The following is a 17,690-nucleotide window of genomic DNA, read 5'->3' as shown; positions in this document are numbered from 1 at the left end:
AGGGGTGAATGTGATAGTACAGATCTATCACCAATGTACATAGTGTATATAGTTACTGTATCTAGACTGTGCTTACAGCGATTGGCTGAGAGCTAAGCCACGCCTATTGTCTGGGCCTTAAAGGGTTGTGTCCCTAGCCAGGTTGGATCATTCCGGACTGGTCGGCCACCTGTGAAGAGCTCCGGTCTTTTGCTAATAAAAGCCTTGTCTTGGATCAACAAGTCTTTGGTTCTTTTGACGAGCTCTACAATAATACACAAAAGAGCTGGAGAAAATCAGCACATCGCGCAGCATCTATAGGACGCAAAGCATAACCAACATTCTGGGCCTGAGCCCTTCAGGGTATATACCTTGACAAAGGACTAAAACCTGAAAAGTTGGTTACCCTTTGCTTCCTATGGATGCTTCCTGACCTGCTGAGTTTCTCCAGCACTTTTATGTATTGCAGTACAATCGTACAATCACAACATCTGCAGACTTTTCTGTTTAATAACAAACATTCATATTTACTTTGCAGTCTTTTTATATCAAATGTTCTCACCAGACTTTGGTTTTGACATGTATATAACTCTCACAGAGTTGGATAGGGTAGATGGAGCGTTAATGTTTTCTCTGACATCATAGTCTTGAACCAGGCTCATAGTCTCAAATAGAGTTAGCCATTCCAGACAGAGTTGAGAATTCCACAGTCTCCTCCCCATGTCTTTTTATTCAGACACCTGCCTGTTTTTTGCCTTCCTCTCCCCACCTTTTTATTCAGGCACCTCCCTGCTTTTTGCCTTCGCCCACCTTTTTATTCAGGCACCTGCCTGCTTTTTGCCTTCCTCCCCCCACCTTTTTATTTAGGCACCTCCCTGCTTTTTGCCTTCCTCCCCCCACCTTTTTATTCAGGCACCTCCCTGCTTTTTTCCTTCCCACACCTTTTTATTCAGGCACCTCCCTGCTTTTTTCCTTCCTCCCCCCACCTTTTTATTCAGGCACCTGCCTGCTTTTTGCCTTCTTCCCCCCACCTATTTATTCAGGCATCTGCCTGCTTTTTGCCTTCCTCCCCCCCACCTTTTTATTCAGACACCTGCCTGCTTTTTACTCACACCTTTACTCCTTTTCGATGCTGCATGACTTGCTGAGTTTCTCCAGAACTTTTGTGTTTTGAACTGAATGGAGAATAAGTTTAGTCACACAAGAGTAATGAACCTTTGAATTCATACCAGAGCCACTGGAAAATTAACTGCTAAGTACACCATATTCAAGATGGGCACCAGTAAATGAGGAATCAAACATGTGGGTTTGTATAGAAAAGTAGCACTGAGATTTTTTTAAAAATCAGCCAAATATTGAATGGCGAAGCAGGCATGAGAGGTGGCCATCTAGTGGCCAAACAAAGAAGCAATGTGGGAATGGCTCATAAAATAACAACTGCTTCTAGTTTTCATCTTTTTCATGACTTTAAAGCAGTTTGCATTTTTACAATGGTGTCACAGAGCAGAGGCCTATGAGGAAACAAAGGAGGGTGGCATAGTGTGCAGCTGTAGAGCTGCAGTCTCACCATTCTGGTGACCAGGCTTCAATCCTGTCCTGTCTGTGTGGAGTTCACATGTTCTCAATTTACCTGTTGTAAATTTCCTCCCACATTCCAAAGACATTGTGCTGGTAGTTAATTGACCATTGTATATTACCATTGTATATGTAATGAAGTTATAAACTTGTGGGAGCCAGGGGAATAGTTAATGGGAATGCAAGAAGAAAAATAGAATTAATATAAATGAGTGCACATTTATCAGTGTGGGCTCGATGGGTCAAATGGCCTGTGCCAATGTTGTCTCACTCCTTGACTCTAAAAAAATACTGATAATCTGAAATATAAATGGAAAATTCTGGGGATGCTCATCAGATCAGCCAGCGTCTGTAGAGAGAGGGAAATTGAGTTAACTTTCCAGATTGATAATCTTTTGGTTCTGAAATGTTCTCTCTACCTTTGCTAATTACTTGTTTTTAAAGCTTTCTGATCGATGTAAGATAACAACTCCCTAATCCATTTGCTCATAACAATCACATGTGGAAACAGATTCTAGTCCTTCTACCATTGATCCATTCTATCCAAACACCTCAGATTTGAACAGAAAATAATCTGTTTCTACAAAACAGTGATTTGATTTTCATAACAAGATGCTGTCTCTGACACCCAGGTTAAGTGATTTTACCAAATGTAAATTTTAAAAGCAAATCCACAATTGTGGAAAGTTTTGTTTAGGAATTTCTTACAGTAGGAGTAAATAGATTGGGAATGGCGAGTTGGAATTATGATAAGAAGATAAGTAATTAGAAAAGTAAAGATTCATGATTATTTTATTGTCATGTAATAAAACAGATGTAGTATTTCACAAAATTGCATTTAGTCTGTGTAACAAAGATTTGCCATCAGCAGAAATTGCCTGATGCCTCTTACAGTCAGAGGAAGAGAAGTAAAAGAGAGTCCCTTTGAATGTCCATGAATTTGCCTCTAGCACTTCCATAGCCTCTGCAGCCACACACACAGACTTCAGTCCAAACCATTGGCAACCCAAGCACCAGATCCAAACTTTTGACAAGAGAATGGTTGGTTGGATATCCAGACAATGGGAAAATTATATTCCACTAGAATTTTGTACAAAAATTTGGGGATGATCTGAATTGCATACACCAGGAAGGAGGGATGCTGAGCTTTGAAATAAACCAATCAGATAAAACCCATCACCAATTTTCAAAGCACCTTTTATTGTCACATAATAATACTTAAAAATCTAATGTGCATGATATACTTCAACTTTTTTCTGCCAAAGAGTTGCATGAGTATTGCCTGGCACCCCCAACAAAAAGAGAAAGAGAAGCAAAACAGAATCCTTTCAGAGGGACTATGTGTCCGTGGATTCACCTCCAGCGCTCCCACAGCTTCTGTAGTCACAGACACTTGTTCAATCCATTGGCAACCGGAGCTCCAGGTCCAAAGCTCCGCTACAATCAGGATGCCTTCAGTGCCCAAAGTTCTTCATGGGCCCTTCCTTGCCTGCAACATCTTCTTAAATCCTGGTTCTCTTACCCAGTCTCCAGCAGCCCACAGTCTGCCTGGGTCCTTTGACTGCAAGTCACCTGCAGCCTGTGAGGGTCCTTTGGTGGCATAGCCCCTCATTGGTGGGCGGTTCTTCCCAAACCTGTTGCCCTGTGCCTGTCTGCTGCTCCTCCTGACTCTGCCCCCCTCATGGTATGCTGTCCAGCACAGGTGCTGCAATATTGGGTGCAGCCCTCCATGCTTACAGGATTTTAAAATAAAACACCTCTAGTTCCTTTAACAGGCCTCTATGTAGGACCCTTTGGAGCAGTGCTATCTCTCTGCTCCTCACTCTCCAGTGGCAGCACTCTGTTACAACAGAGTCACCATCAACATCAATTGACTGAACTCACCAAGAAATCAACAAGCCTTCATTTTATTTTTTTTAAAATATTAAGGCAAATTATTATTTTTTTAAAAGACAAATAATTATTTTTCTACATACAAAATGTTTAATTATTTCTCACAGTGGCCCCTTCCCACACCTCATAACCTTCCACATCACCCTACATTGCCTCTGCCACAAAAAGAACCACAGCACACAAGTAGACTGAACACAGGTTTTCATCAGGTGCCGATTGCTGGTTGTGATTCATGGTGCCAATAAGAGGAGACCAGGCAAGGCCAATTAGAAGTCGGTGTGCCCAGAAACAGCCCTTTAATAATGTTAATCTATAGGTAAAAAGATTGGTTGGAATTTCTAAAGCTCTTTCCAGTGCGAAGTTGCACATCTTCTCCCTGTTGCCACACCAGGTTGCCATAATATTCTGTTGAGAGAGCTCAAATTATTATACCAGACAGTAGCCATGGCCATGGATACAAGATAATGTGATACCAAGCAAATTGCTTGCTGTGTATTATTTGACAACCTTTTAGTAGAATGTGCTTAAATATAGATGACCTTATTTAACTATACCCTGTGAACTAAAGTTGGTAAACCAGAGGAGATGAGTGCTATCGAGATTTGTGACAAGGGAAGTGTTATTAAAAATATGTAACCATATAACTGTATGACAATAACAGCAGAGAAACAGGCCAGTTCGGCCCTTCGAGTCCATGCTGAAGACCTTCTCCCACCTAGTCCCAATGACCCACACCCACCCCATAACCTTCCATATCCCACTCATCCATATATATATATATATCCATCTTTTCCTTAAATATTAAAATCAAGCCCACATCTACTACTTTGGCCAGTAGCTCATTCCACCACACACTGAGTGAAGAAATTCTCCCTCATGTTTCCCCTATACTTTTCCTCCTTCAATCTCAATCCATGCTTGAATCTTGTTTGAATCTCCTCCCACTCTCAATGGAAAAAGCCTATCCACATTGACACTCTCTGTCCCCCTCATAATTTTAAATACCTCTATCAAATCACCCCTCAATCTCCTCTATGCTCCAGGGAGTAAAGTCCTAGCTTGTTTAACCTTTCCTTGTAACTCAAACCCTGAAACTCAGACAACATTCTTGTAAATCTCCTCTGCACTCTCTCCATTTTGTTGATATCCTTCCTATAATTTAGTGACTAAAGCTGCACATAATATTCCAAATTTGGCCTCACCAACCTCAACATGACATCCCAACTCCTGTATTCAATACTCTGATTTATTAAGGCTAACATACCAAATTCTTTCTTCACCACCTTATCTACATGTGACTCCACTTTCAGGGAATTATGTACCAGAATTGCTAAATCTCTTTGTTTGACTGCACTCCTCAATCGAGTACCATTTAACATACATGACCTTTGTTGATTATTCCTACCATCTGCCATCTTTCAGCCCATTCTTCTAACTGGCCTATATCCTACTGCAAGCTTTGAACACCTTCCTTGCTGTCCACAACACCACCAATCTTTATATCATCTGCATATTTACTAATCCAATTTACCACATTTATCATCCACATCATTAATATATATATGACAAACGACAATGGACCCAGAACCAATCCCTGAAGCACTCCACTAGTCACCAGCCTCCAAATTGACAAACAATTCTCCACCAATTCTGCCATCTCCCATCCAACCATTGTTGAATTCATTTCACTACTTCAACATTATTATCAAATGATTGAACCTTCCTGACTTACCTCTTATGCGGAACCTTACTAAAGGCCTTACTAAAGTCTATATAGACAACATCCACAGCCTTCTCTTTGTCAACCTTCTTTGTAACCTTCAAAAAACTCGATAAGATTTGTTAAACATGATCTACCACGCACAAAAACATGTTGACTACTCCTAATCAGCCCCTGGTTATCCAAATAATTTTATATTCCATCTGTAAGAACACTCTTCATTAATTTACCTACCACGGATGTCAGACTCACAAGCCTATAATTATTTGGTTTACTTTTAGAGCTTTTTTAAACAGTAGAATAACAAGCTACCTTCCAATCCTCTAGCACTTCCCCCATGGCTGATGACATTTTAAATATTTCTATCAGAGCCCCTGCTATTTCTGCACTAACCTCCCTCAAGGTCTGAGGGAATTCCTTGTCAGTAAGTGTTTGCAAAATCACAAAGAATTGTGACATTCTTTCTCTATACAAACTTAAAAGGTGGAAAACACATGGAATAAGTTCCACGACTTGCTGAGTACAAGTCCCAAGGGATTGGGTTGGATGATGACTTTAGCCCCCCACCCCCACCCCTCCTCCAAACTTGGCAGCTTTAGTGAAGATAAAGGGTTTGTATAACCAGTGTTGCACCAGAACCCATCAGTCTCAGAAGACCAAATTTACATAATAACCACGAATCCCTGATCTGTTCTACCTGCAGGAAAACAGAATAAATATTTGCAAAAAAAAATTAAGGGTAATAGGTAGAAGAACCAACAACGGACCCAATACATAGCCAGTAGAAATGAGCAAAGCTTCCCCTCCATGCCCCTTTTTCTCTTCATTGGCACCCATTTTAATTATGGTTATTACAAATAAAGTACAGGTAGATAAGCCTGTAACAAACCTGACATCCTTGTTATACAGTTAACATACCTTCTTTTTAACTCTAGCTTTAACATTTGCAAGGTCTATGGAAAAAGTGCTGTTTAGGAATGGTTGGATAACTCCTCCAAAGAGCTGGAAAAGGCACAATAAGCCCAAAGATGTTAGGATTACAGGGCCTGATGAAGAACTGGAAGAATATCACAACATCATTTTAGTTGAAAGAAAATACCGTGGATTCTTATTGTCTGAGAAATAATTTTAGCAAGGAGGTGAGAGCATAAGAGTCTGAAGCAAGGCATGGGGATAGAAAAGCAGAGCATTGTAGCATTCTCTGCTCTTGACGTATGCTCACCCAAATTCATTTCCATTTCACTCAACTGAATAGAATATCCAGTGGGACAGGAAAAAGGAGCTGATACGATCACACTAACAACCAAGAAAAAAATTCTACTGCAGTATTTCCAGAAGTAGAATTTGAATACTAGAAACAGCACCAAATATAACAGAATAGAAAAGGTTCTTTTACTTAATATAATTTTTTTTAAAAACTAAAAATATTTTCTGCTTTACTTAAAAATTTGGGTCCCACCCACCCGACTGGCCTCACTGCCTACAACATGACAGCTTTAAGTCCACCACAGTGTGTGCGGTACATGAGCAAGTTGGTATCTGACGTGTGCAGGGACAGGCAGAAACATAGGACTGCTCTGGATAGCCTGCCGACACAAGCTGTCAGTCAGGAGTTGATCCGAGGTTTGCTCTAATGCAGCTCACAGCTGTTAATTACAAATAGTCTGTTGCACTATGTGATCCAATTTCCCTGCAAAACAAAAAAAATGAAAAAAAAAATTACTAAAATCTATAAACTCAGGGCAAGAACTATTCATTAGTAAGTGCTGCATGTTTTTCAATGTTAGAGTTGGTTAGCACTGACAGGTCAATGTGAAATATAAAAATGCCATTCTTCTGTAATCAGCTCTTAAGAGACACTATTTAATGTCACTCATCCTTTGTGCTCCCTGTTTGAAAGGGTCGGCTGGCATCTTCCACTAAGATGGCCTAAAACTAGTTGCCATATAAAATGCAAGGTCAGGATTTGATGTTACCCTTATGTTTTTCCACCCTCTCCAAAAGCATCTGGATTTGACACAACTCCAGAATAGCGTGGATGAAAGAATGGATAGTTCATTGCAGACATTTGTTATAGTAGGAGCCATAGTACCTTGGATATCATTCTCACCAGAGCATGATACTAGCACTGTTTCACACTGCTAGTGCCCATCAGGGAAGTCATATCCAAATGTGTTCTGCTCTGTTAGATAGTAGAAGCGGGGTCACCTACAAAATGCAAGACCAGATGTGAGAGGTGGAAGTAGGGGCATGAGACATGCAAGAAAATGTAGCAGCTGAAAGTAATCTTGCTGGCTTCTCTTTCTGAGAACCTGGGAGTCTCATTCTTTCGAGTTAATATCCATCACAGAACAGGCAAATAAAAATAAAATACTGTCCTGGAGATCTGAAGTAAAAACAGATGTAAAAATCAGTAGTTCAGGCAGCATCTTGGAAGAGGGAAACAGGGTTAATATTTCAATCCAATTACCTTCACCTCAAATGGAAAAAAAAATCAGAGATAAATAGGCCATAAAACCTATCCATTGAGAGAACCACAAGAAAAATCTGTAAAAGTATGGAAGGCATGAGAAAGATAAATGGGTGCCACGATAACAAACGGTCATTCAGGAAATTTGAAATAGAAATGTTGGAGATGCAACACCTGCCCACCTATCTTCTCCCTTCCATGGCCCAAGCTTCTTTCAATTTAATATACAGTACATATTTTGGTGCTGGCATTGCAATCTTCTCTACTTAGGATGTTTATGTTGATCATTTGTACATTGAATCCACAACATGGCCGAAGCTCTTGCTCTACTATTGCTTTCACTCATCATGTCATTCCCACTTTAATCCATGGTACTGTTTCAACCAAGCTCAATGTAAGAATAAAGATTAACACTTCATCTTTCATTTAGGCCTATTTCAACCCAATGTTAGAATGAGGAATTTTAAATAAAGAGATTTCCAACATTCTTATTTCTAATTTCCAGCAGTTACATTATTTTATATTGCGACTTTGATCTCACTGAATTCCTCAGTTGCCTCCTCCTCTACTCTCTCTACATCCAGAAATCTATTATTTCCAGATGTGGTGAAAAGTCATTAGTTGGAAAAATGAACATTTGCTTTGCTATCAATGCAGATGCTGCTCATTCTGTTGAGTATTTCTGTTTCTTTTTATTTCAGAAAGGTAGAATATTTGACTATTTCCATATTGATTTGGGGGTTTTCGGAATTATAATAATGACAGCAATAGATGAAAGGCTCTGAGAAAAATTGAGGCCACAAATAGTGAAATACAAATGTGTCTTTCTTTCTTTCTTTCCCATGCATTGAAGCTTTCTCATCAGTAAAGTACGTTCCAGACCAACTCTGCAGCATTTAGTCAAATGCACTTGAAACAACCCATTGAAAGAGATCAGAGATTAACAACAGACATCCTCTGCACTTTACCATGTCTTAAAAATTTGTAGAAACTCAGGAGACTTCTGCTGCTGAAGAATGGAGTTGATCCCACTCATTTTCATTGCTGAGATTCAGGTTCAACTTCAGACCATAAACAAGGTACATCAAACACTCCAGCAGTTTCCTTTCCAATCTTCTTCCAGGATATGGTCCTAGGAACCCACTAATTTAGAACACTCTACCGATCATCCAAGTATAAGCCTAGCAGCAGATTTATTGAACTACTGGAATATTACAACCCTCAGCAATAGTGAAAGCTGTATTTACAGGAGTTATCATTCACAAAGGCTCATAAGCAGGGAGTTTGTCTAAATCTTTGCCTGTTTCTGACTTTCAATTTTGAAGTAATGCTAATTGCAAACTTAGCTGATGCAAATTAAATCCCCACATTTAAGGTTCAGCTATTTGTTGACCTAACCTGTGAAGTTGGAACCATTGTTTCTTCTTCCATCCAAGAAGATAAAAGGTCCTTCCTTTCTAATTTGGCTTACAGTTCTGAAACTATAATGAACGGTAGATGGTGGCCTTTTCATACCACATACCACTGGTTCATGCTCATGTTTGCTCTTCACAAGTCTCCTCCCAGGTACATCTCACCTCATCATTTTGCTCCTTTCCCATGTGCTAACCATACTAGATAAAGGACTTTCTTTCAAATTCTTCACAGCATATATTCATGACATTTTTTTTTGTTTATAGGTTGTAGTATGTCATCCCCAGCAGTGGAAATGTTTCTTTACAAAAAGGCTTGATAGGATCAGGTTAATCTTAAATGATTTTCTTCTCACATTGCTTCTCTATCTTTTCTGGTGAATGATATTGATTGTGGCTAGGTGCTTTAGAGAGAAATGTTTGAGGCAACCTCCCCTTCCACAAATAAATATTGCAGCCTCAAATTGTGCCTTGTTTTGAGGTTGGGCTAGCTCGTGGTGTGCTCCTTTGAGATTCCATTGGAAAGATAGACCAGAAGAGGATGTGATAATGACACTTGCCAGAGCTCTTGATCATTTCATTCTGTCAACTGTGCACATGTCTCATCCAGTCCTGGCTTTTAATTTGTGCATGTGGACAGTTTGTTCGCATTCAGCATGGAAATAATTACAGGCGCTTCACACAATCGATTGAATGCAATGGGAAACATTTTATTTCTAAATAGCTGCTATAGCAGGTTAGCTGGATATTTTTTTTTAAACCACACTCTTCATTATCTCATATGGTAGTTACTTTGCATTACAAAACTTTTGATTCCATGATGTGGAAATGTTAACACGTGATTGCAGGAAATATTCCTGCACATCAAACCCAATACTTGATTTATCTGAGCCACTGCAGGGAATTTTTAAATTTCTTTGTGAAATTTGGATTTATTGAAAATAGAATGCTTCTTTAATATTTGCATGATGTGAATTTTATTCCCTTTCATTGGTTCCTTTCATGTCATCTGCCTATCAATCTTTGTGCCACCTTGCTTGTGAAAGTGAAGATCACATCATGTAGACATGTGTGAAGCATCCTGTACATAATGCAACCCCAAGCCCAACATTTACAGTATGCTGATGAATATAATGAGAAAAGTGACAAATTTAGTATTTTCAGTGACCAATGGATTATGAATAATGAGTAAAGGGTTGAGAATGCTGTATGTGGAATAGGGAACAAGATAGCAATAAGAGGATCGTTAGTAATTTTGCTAAGAACAGGAAAGAATAAGGATGGCAAAAAAAAATCAGTGTTTTGGTGAGAGCTGGGATCAGATTCATAAAAAAATGTTAAAAGTGGTATAGTTGTTAATGCAGAAGGAAAACAGTCATACAGACAGAGAGGATGAGGAATGGCCAGAGAATAGTGCAGCATTCAGTATTAAGAGGAAGAAATTCAAGAGATTCAAAACAGAGATAATGAAGAGTGCAGAGTAGGTAACAAGTTACATGGCAAAGACAGCAAGCAGCATAGTAAGGAATATGGGAATATTGGTGTTCAATGCAATGAATATAGAACCTTATGTAAACAATCATACAAAGATGCACCTGTTGCAATCATTCTTACATTGATACACATATAAATGCACACCCACACATACAAACGCGCATACGCGCACCAACACAAACATATACACACACACCTGCAGAAATGTTGAACATGTAAGGCTTGCAAAATATAAGTATCTCTATTACCAAAGAGCTAGTTAAAAGGGCAGTCCAAATTACAAAGATTTTGCTGTGATTACAGTTGCTGATGCCCACCTCTCATGATGCACTTTATCCTGGATCAACTTCTTGTTGTCAGTCTTATTAGAGTTGATCACCTCCATTTGGGCATTGCTTAGGTATTTAGATGCTTCTTGTGACCAGGTGATGTAATCATTTGGTCTTCCATGCGATCTTTTTTCCTCTCTTATATCCCTGGACGCCAGTTCCCTGGCTTCCACTGGGAAGAGAGTGGAGTAGTGATCTTCCAGGGATGAACCCTCGTCATAAAACAGCAGGCTCCTGGAACGAACTTGAAAAGCAAACAGAAGTTAGACAGGAGGCAGAGTGATTCCATTGGATTTACAGAGAGAGGAGCTACTTGCCCTTGAGGTAGACCAGTTAGACTGCAAAGGATAGGCACATTAGCTTGAATACAAAATCTCAAAGAAATCAGTTGAGCACAAAAGGAATCTATTAGATTTTCATTTTTTTTAAAAGTGGAGAGAAACATCAAAGATCTATGGATATCAAGAAGTTTCATTAGATAAGGGAACCAAGGGATTTGAAATTCTGATTGTATTATCAGAGCTCAGATACAATGTGCTTCTGAATAGTTGACAGACTCAATGGATGGAATAGTCTACTCCTCCAAAAAAAACCTCTCAGTGGATAAGCATTAGCAGGCAGAAAACAATCCAAGATTAATGGTTCACATTAATCCATTCCAAACTGAGAAGTGCTATGGCTTGATGTCTAATGACTGTGAGCAGTGCGAACTGAAGTTACTTGGATTCAGTCTTAAGTCAGTTATAAAACTTTCAGCTGGGCTAGATGTGCATTCACAATTATCGACAGATTGAAAGTGAAGGATCAAACAGACGTTGCTCTCCTGAACTTGCATTTATTTGTTTCAAACTGTTACTTCATAAGCTGCAGTAGAGTATATTGTTGCTCCTCTTGTCTTTGGCATGTTCTGCATGCTGGTAATGTTGTTTTTACAAGAGCAATATCTCGGAATTTTTAGTACTAATTTTTGTTCCTCAAAGCTGCTTCACCATTGTGATGGCCGATCAATATCTTAATTTGATTTAGCCAACCTCAGAGGATATTCTGAGATTGTGAAGTGTATGAGAAATAGAAGGTCTATACTACATTGTCTTTATTTCTACACATCCCTTTTTGGAGATCTTTCCAGAATGTTTTCTTTCCAGGCACATGGGAAAGACCTGCGAACTGGTAGAAGTCAGAGATACCTTGAGCTCAGCAACAACCAAGCCTATGCTTCAAGCTTCATTCCCATTAAGCCTGTGAATACAATTTCTTGTGCGTTAGTAACTATTTGAATTAATTCACAAATGACGAAAATTATAACAAAAGGAAATTCATGCATGGGATTTGTAGACCACATTGTGACGTTGATCAATAACTTAGACAAGGAAAAGAGAGCATGTATACGAAAACCTTAAAACTCTTAGAATGAAGTTGTGGAGATTAATAAGCAAGAACCAAAGCCAGGAGCAGATTTCACAGAGGGGCTCAAAATATTGAGAAGGCACTTGATAAAACAGGAGAAACTGCCTCAGGATCAGAGCAACAAGAGGACAAGAGTTTAACATAGTGACCAGGATATGACATATAAATCTCTTTCACACTTTGGGTTTTATCTGGTATTACCTGCCTGAAATGGTTATGGAAGTAGATCTGTTGCACTCAAAATAGAGTTACACAAATATTTAAATTGAATTATTAAAGAATAGGGCTATGGGGAATGAGCAGGGCTTGGGATAAATAACCCTGCCCCATCAAACTGCTGGTGCAGGAACGATATCATTCTACAGTATGCTTTTGAAACAAACATACAAATTAGAAGTAAGCCACACCATATCATCAACCTGCTCCACTATTCAATAAAATCAAGGCTGATCTGACTGTAATCTCAAATCCACATCCCAAAGAGCATAAGGTAATCTTTCACAACCTTGTTTATCAATAATCTGTCTCCGTCTCTAAAATATTCTAACTGCTTCCATGTTGCTTTGAGGAAAAGAGCCTCAAAGACTCACAGCACCCTGAGAGAAAAGAATTACTTCACCTCTCTGAAATAGGCAACCCCCTTTTAAATAGTGATACTAGTTCTATATATATTTTTTCTTACTTTTTTTTAAAATATGAAGGGTGGTGGGTACATTCAGACCAAATGGGGCAGTTGGGACATGTTGGTGGGGCACTTTGGTTGGTGTGGGCACTTTGGTTGGTGTGGGCACTTTGGTTGGTGTGGGCACTTTGGTTGGTGTGGGCACTTTGGTTGGTGTGGGCACTTTGGTTGGTGTGGGCACTTTGGTTGGTGTGGGCAAGAGGGACGTGAGCCTGTCTAACAATGACTCTATTCTCCCACAATAGGAAACATCGTCTCTTCATGCACACTGTCAATACCCCTCAGAAATCTTATATTTCAATGAAGCTCATCTTGCTCATAAACTTGTGGATACAAACTGGGACTGTCCAACTTTTCCTCACAAGTAAACCAAACACATTCTGAGTATTAATCCAGTCAACCTTCACTGAAGCACTTCCAATGACTTTACATTCTTTCCTAATAAAGGTACCAATACTGCTAGTTTTCCTCATTGGTTGCAATAAACATATACCAGCCTTTTGCAAATCATCAACTCTGAAATCTCACCTTTTAATTTTTACTGCCAAAATGGACAATTTTGCATTTTTTCCATATGAAAATCCCAACAGCCAGATCTTTGCCCACTTACATAACCTACCCACATCTCTTTGTAGCCCTAAATCTTATACCCTATTCCATACAGTTGTTGGGCCGCTGATTAACAATGGATCAATGTCTCTTTTTGGAAAGTAAATGGAGGAATGCGCAGAATGCAATTAGTGTTCCTGTTTCAAAGAGGCATCCTCACCCCCAAAAGTTGGTTTGGATAGTGTCCATGGGTGAAGGTGGCATCTTCTTTATGGTACTTTGATTTGGTGATTGTCCCATGGATGTTTATCTCATCAGGAACATCTAGTGCGGACCTTTCAACTTTCTGAGGAATTTCACCTGTTATCCCTCCACAGACATATGTTAAGTTAGCACTGAAGGATCTACAGGTCATAATCAAACATCATATGGAGTATCTCAATGTCTTGTCAGTCATCACCAGGCTAGCTGAAAGAAGGTACTCCTGAACTACCACCAGTACATTTCCTGCAACATCAGTGGATCAAATACTCTTAGTCACTGCCACACTACTATCAAGAACACCTACTATTCCATTCCACACCCACACTTTTGACACCTAGCTATACTTCTCCTTCCTGCATACTGGTAGAAACTGAAGATTATGTTCCTACTCAGATAATCCATATTATTCTAGCCAGATGCCATGGATAAACCAAGAGATCCTCAGCCTGTTGAAGACCAGATCTGTGGTGTCCGATCAGGTGATTTAGAGACTGACAAGAAGAACAGGTACAGCTTCTGGCCACGAACAATGCAAAAACACAATCCTGGACTAAGCTGGAGTCGCAGATGGATACTCAGCAGCTGTGGCAAGGCTTACATAACATCACATGCTACAAGTTGAATGAGGTGGTATCATAAACTGCAAAACATCTCTTCCAGAGTAGCTTAGTTCCTTCCTAAAAGGGAAAACAACAATGCACTCTCAAAAGTCCCCATAGCCCCTGACAAATCTAGACTCCCATTTTCTGAAGGTATCTTTAGAAGGGTAAATCCTCAGAATATGTCCAGCTCAGAGGGTGCACCTGCCACATCCTTAAAGTTGGCATGAACCAAATGACTGGAGATTTTGCAGACATTTTCAACCTTGTTGAGAAGCCAATGTGACTTTAAGTCTGAGGAAATAGGTCATATCTTCAAAGCCCCTCCCAAACTTCTCCAAGTGTACTGTGGTGACATCATGGTCCGAGTAAGTTTCAAACCTAGCCAAGTCCATCATGGACACAGACTTCCCATGGATTGAAGACATCTACTGAGACATTGCCTAAAGAAAGTAGACAAGATCATGAAGAATCCAGGTCACTACCTCATCTCACTGCTACATTTAGGAACCTTTTTGGTTCAAGAACAGTTTTTATTCAACAGCGATCAAACCCTTGAACCTTCATGTAGTACTCTAATCATAAACTAGTTCAGGGCCACCAAAAGATCTATTTGACTTTTTATTCCTCCTGTACCAAATGCAACTGTGAGTGTTAATCTCTATCTTTTTATATTTATTATCTCTTTTTCTATCTTGGCATATTGTGGTTATTTAATGTATCCCATTGGAACTGGTACATCTTTTGTACCTGTTTAGTTGCAACATGAATATCAGTGCATCTATACATTGTTCTCATGTAGACGATAAATTCTCATGACTTATTCTCCTACACAGTAACTTTGCAAGTCTACAAATTAATTGGAATATTGCACTATATTTTCCACTAGATGGTGGTGTGTCCTTTTAAAGTAGGCTGGGCCAGGTTTGCAAGAGAGGTTCATTTCCTAAATAAGGCACAAACATATATTGGGCCTCTTGATGGCCTGAAGTTGGTGAAGAGCTTTGTAATTGACGTACATTTGAAAGATAAACAGTTGTGGGAAACATAGCAGCCAGTTAATAACAGCAAGCTCCCACAGATTATTAAATGGTAGAAGTTGGAAAAAATATGATCTGCTTTGTTACTGTACAAGCAGCAGATAATATTGAAGAATGCAAATTCTAAGATGCAAGTTGAAAATGTGGAAAACAGATCAGAGAAAACCAAATTAGGCAATGAAAACTGGATTTCTTTCAAAGGGAGATCAACTTGAAACTTTAACCCTGTTTTCCATCTTAATACGCTGAATACTTCCAGCACTTTTAGTCAATATGAAGTTTGGAAGGCCATGTGCCATTACCAGGACAACACCATTACATCCCAGTATTCTACTGATTTATACCCTGTGATTTCTAGGGTTGGTACAGTTGAGAAAATTATAGAAATATTATTTTAGCCACGCCAGTGAAAGAACCGGAGCTGAAAAGCACTTTTTAAAATCCTTATTAATTACAGGTTTGGGATTAAGCATTTTGAATTGAAGCCTAGATACTGCTAAGCAGGAGTTACAGTGTATTCAGAAGGAATGGGTTCCCCAAAGTCTCGGACTCTGGGTTTGCTGAATCCTGGATTATTCAAGCAACCAGATCTCCAAGATCCAAGCAATTTAATGCACCAGTGTTACCACTACTAAAACTTGAGTGTCCAAACACGGTCTAGCTATGGATGAGACTTATTTTCCAACCACAGCCCAGCTCCAGTTGGATTGTCTGTTTCCCCCCACCCCCCCCCCCCTTAGACAATTCAGCCCTTTTTAATGTTTGTTTATTTCCATTAAATGCATAGTTAAGTGCATGAATAATTTTAACCATTTAATATGGATGTGTAATAGGCTGCTAGTCTAATGTTGCCCAAGGGCAAAATTACTTTCCTTCTGAATGCGTTCCTGAATCTGAAAAATCCTTGCCTATATTACCACATGTCCGGTGTTGAGATGCTGACAGAATTAGGCCAGCACACAATCAAAGACAATCTATTTGCTGATTGATAAAGGGACAGAGAGTGGGAACAGTTCTCTGGAACAGTACTTACTCTGACTTGTGGTATAGACATCAGGAGCAGACAGTGGAGCTGTTTTGACTGTCTGAGAGACAGTTGAAAATTCAGGGAGACAGGGCATGAAGGAACCCAGTACAAGGACAAAACAGACCACCACAACCTGTAATGACAAACAAAATGTCTCTTAAAAAGACATGCATAAAACTTATGTTGTGAAGGGAAACTGTGATTTCCAATACATTGTACCAACATGAAGTGCAAGTGGTTTGAGACAGGCAAGTACTCTTGCATTATGCCACTGCTAACTCTATCTGATGAAGCACAAACACTCATTGTGATTACTGCTACAGTGGGTCGGCATTATATGCAGTTGATCAGAAAAAGGCACATATTGATAATAAAATTACAACCCTGAGAGTGTTTCATTTGGAAAAGGCAAACGTGGTGAATGTTAATAGTGTGCACTGGGTGAGCGATTAGAGAGAGTTCTCTCTGTGAATAGAGATAATGTGCTGACATTAAATGTAATTAAACAGGGACAGATATACACTGTGATTAAGGAACATTGCAAATACTTTATTGCCAGGTTGTGCCAGCTTGCAATTTGATTCATCATTAACAGGTAAACAATATGATTACTGGCACACTCTGCCAATAATAAACTTGGTGTGCCAAACATCAGAGACACCATGAAGGCACAAGTTGTACTAGCAAAATTATGTAAAAACAATCCAATGCTTTGCAATAGCAAAATGCTGCAGATATTGGAAATCCAACATAAAAACAAAAATACTAGATATGTTCAGCAGATCAGGCAGTAAAACAATTAAATTACATTTAGACATACAGTACAGTAACAAGCCCTTCCGGCCCACGAGTCCCTAATTAACCTATAGCCCCAGATGTTTTAAAGGGTGGGAGCAAACTGGAGCATCTGGAGGAAACCCACGCAGATGTGGGGAGAACATACAAACTCCTTTCAGACAGTGCCAGATTTGAACTCCAGTTTCTGGGGCTGTAATAACATTGCACTAACCGCTACACTAACCGTGCCGCCCATTGTTTCATGCTAGTGAACTTTAACTCGGATTCTGATGCTGCCTGATTTACACAGTTTCCAGTATTTTCTATTCATTGGATTTTGTAACATCAAAAGTCCCAATGCATTTGAGATGCAATGATATACAATTATTTCGTTTACTCCCACATTTTTTTAAGCACATTACCTTTTCTCTTGTTGAGTCAAAAATTACTTGCTGATTTGTTCTAGTTGAATT

General features: G+C 39.4%; 1 protein-coding gene and 1 long non-coding RNA gene across 5 annotated transcripts in view; one reads left to right on the top strand and one right to left on the bottom strand.

Annotated features, from left to right (window-relative positions):
* The window catches only part of LOC138741891 (uncharacterized), a 280,492-nt gene that overhangs the window by 51,855 nt on the left and 210,947 nt on the right, over positions 1-17,690 (top strand). The gene's annotated exons all lie outside the window — the stretch shown is intronic.
* Positions 2,331-17,690, bottom strand: part of creb3l1 (cAMP responsive element binding protein 3-like 1) — a 158,949-nt gene continuing 143,589 nt past the window's right edge. Inside the window, exons 10-12 of one of the 2 annotated variants that reach the window (XM_069896120.1) lie at positions 16,447-16,573; positions 10,861-11,116; positions 2,331-6,857 (exon numbers count right to left, since the gene is read on the bottom strand). In XM_069896120.1, the coding sequence (XP_069752221.1) occupies positions 6,821-6,857; positions 10,861-11,116; positions 16,447-16,573 (420 nt within the window). In that variant the 3' untranslated portion in view covers positions 2,331-6,820. Of the gene's footprint in view, positions 6,858-9,738; positions 11,117-16,446; positions 16,574-17,690 lie in introns of those variants that run through there. The other variant, XM_069896117.1, reaches the window with a different exon arrangement.

The sequence above is a fragment of the Narcine bancroftii genome, chromosome 1 (genome assembly GCF_036971445.1).
Source record: "Narcine bancroftii isolate sNarBan1 chromosome 1, sNarBan1.hap1, whole genome shotgun sequence".
Classification (NCBI taxonomy): Eukaryota; Metazoa; Chordata; class Chondrichthyes; order Torpediniformes; family Narcinidae; genus Narcine; species Narcine bancroftii.
Note: the sequence above shows the minus strand (reverse complement) of the source record. Positions and strands in the feature narration are given on the sequence as shown.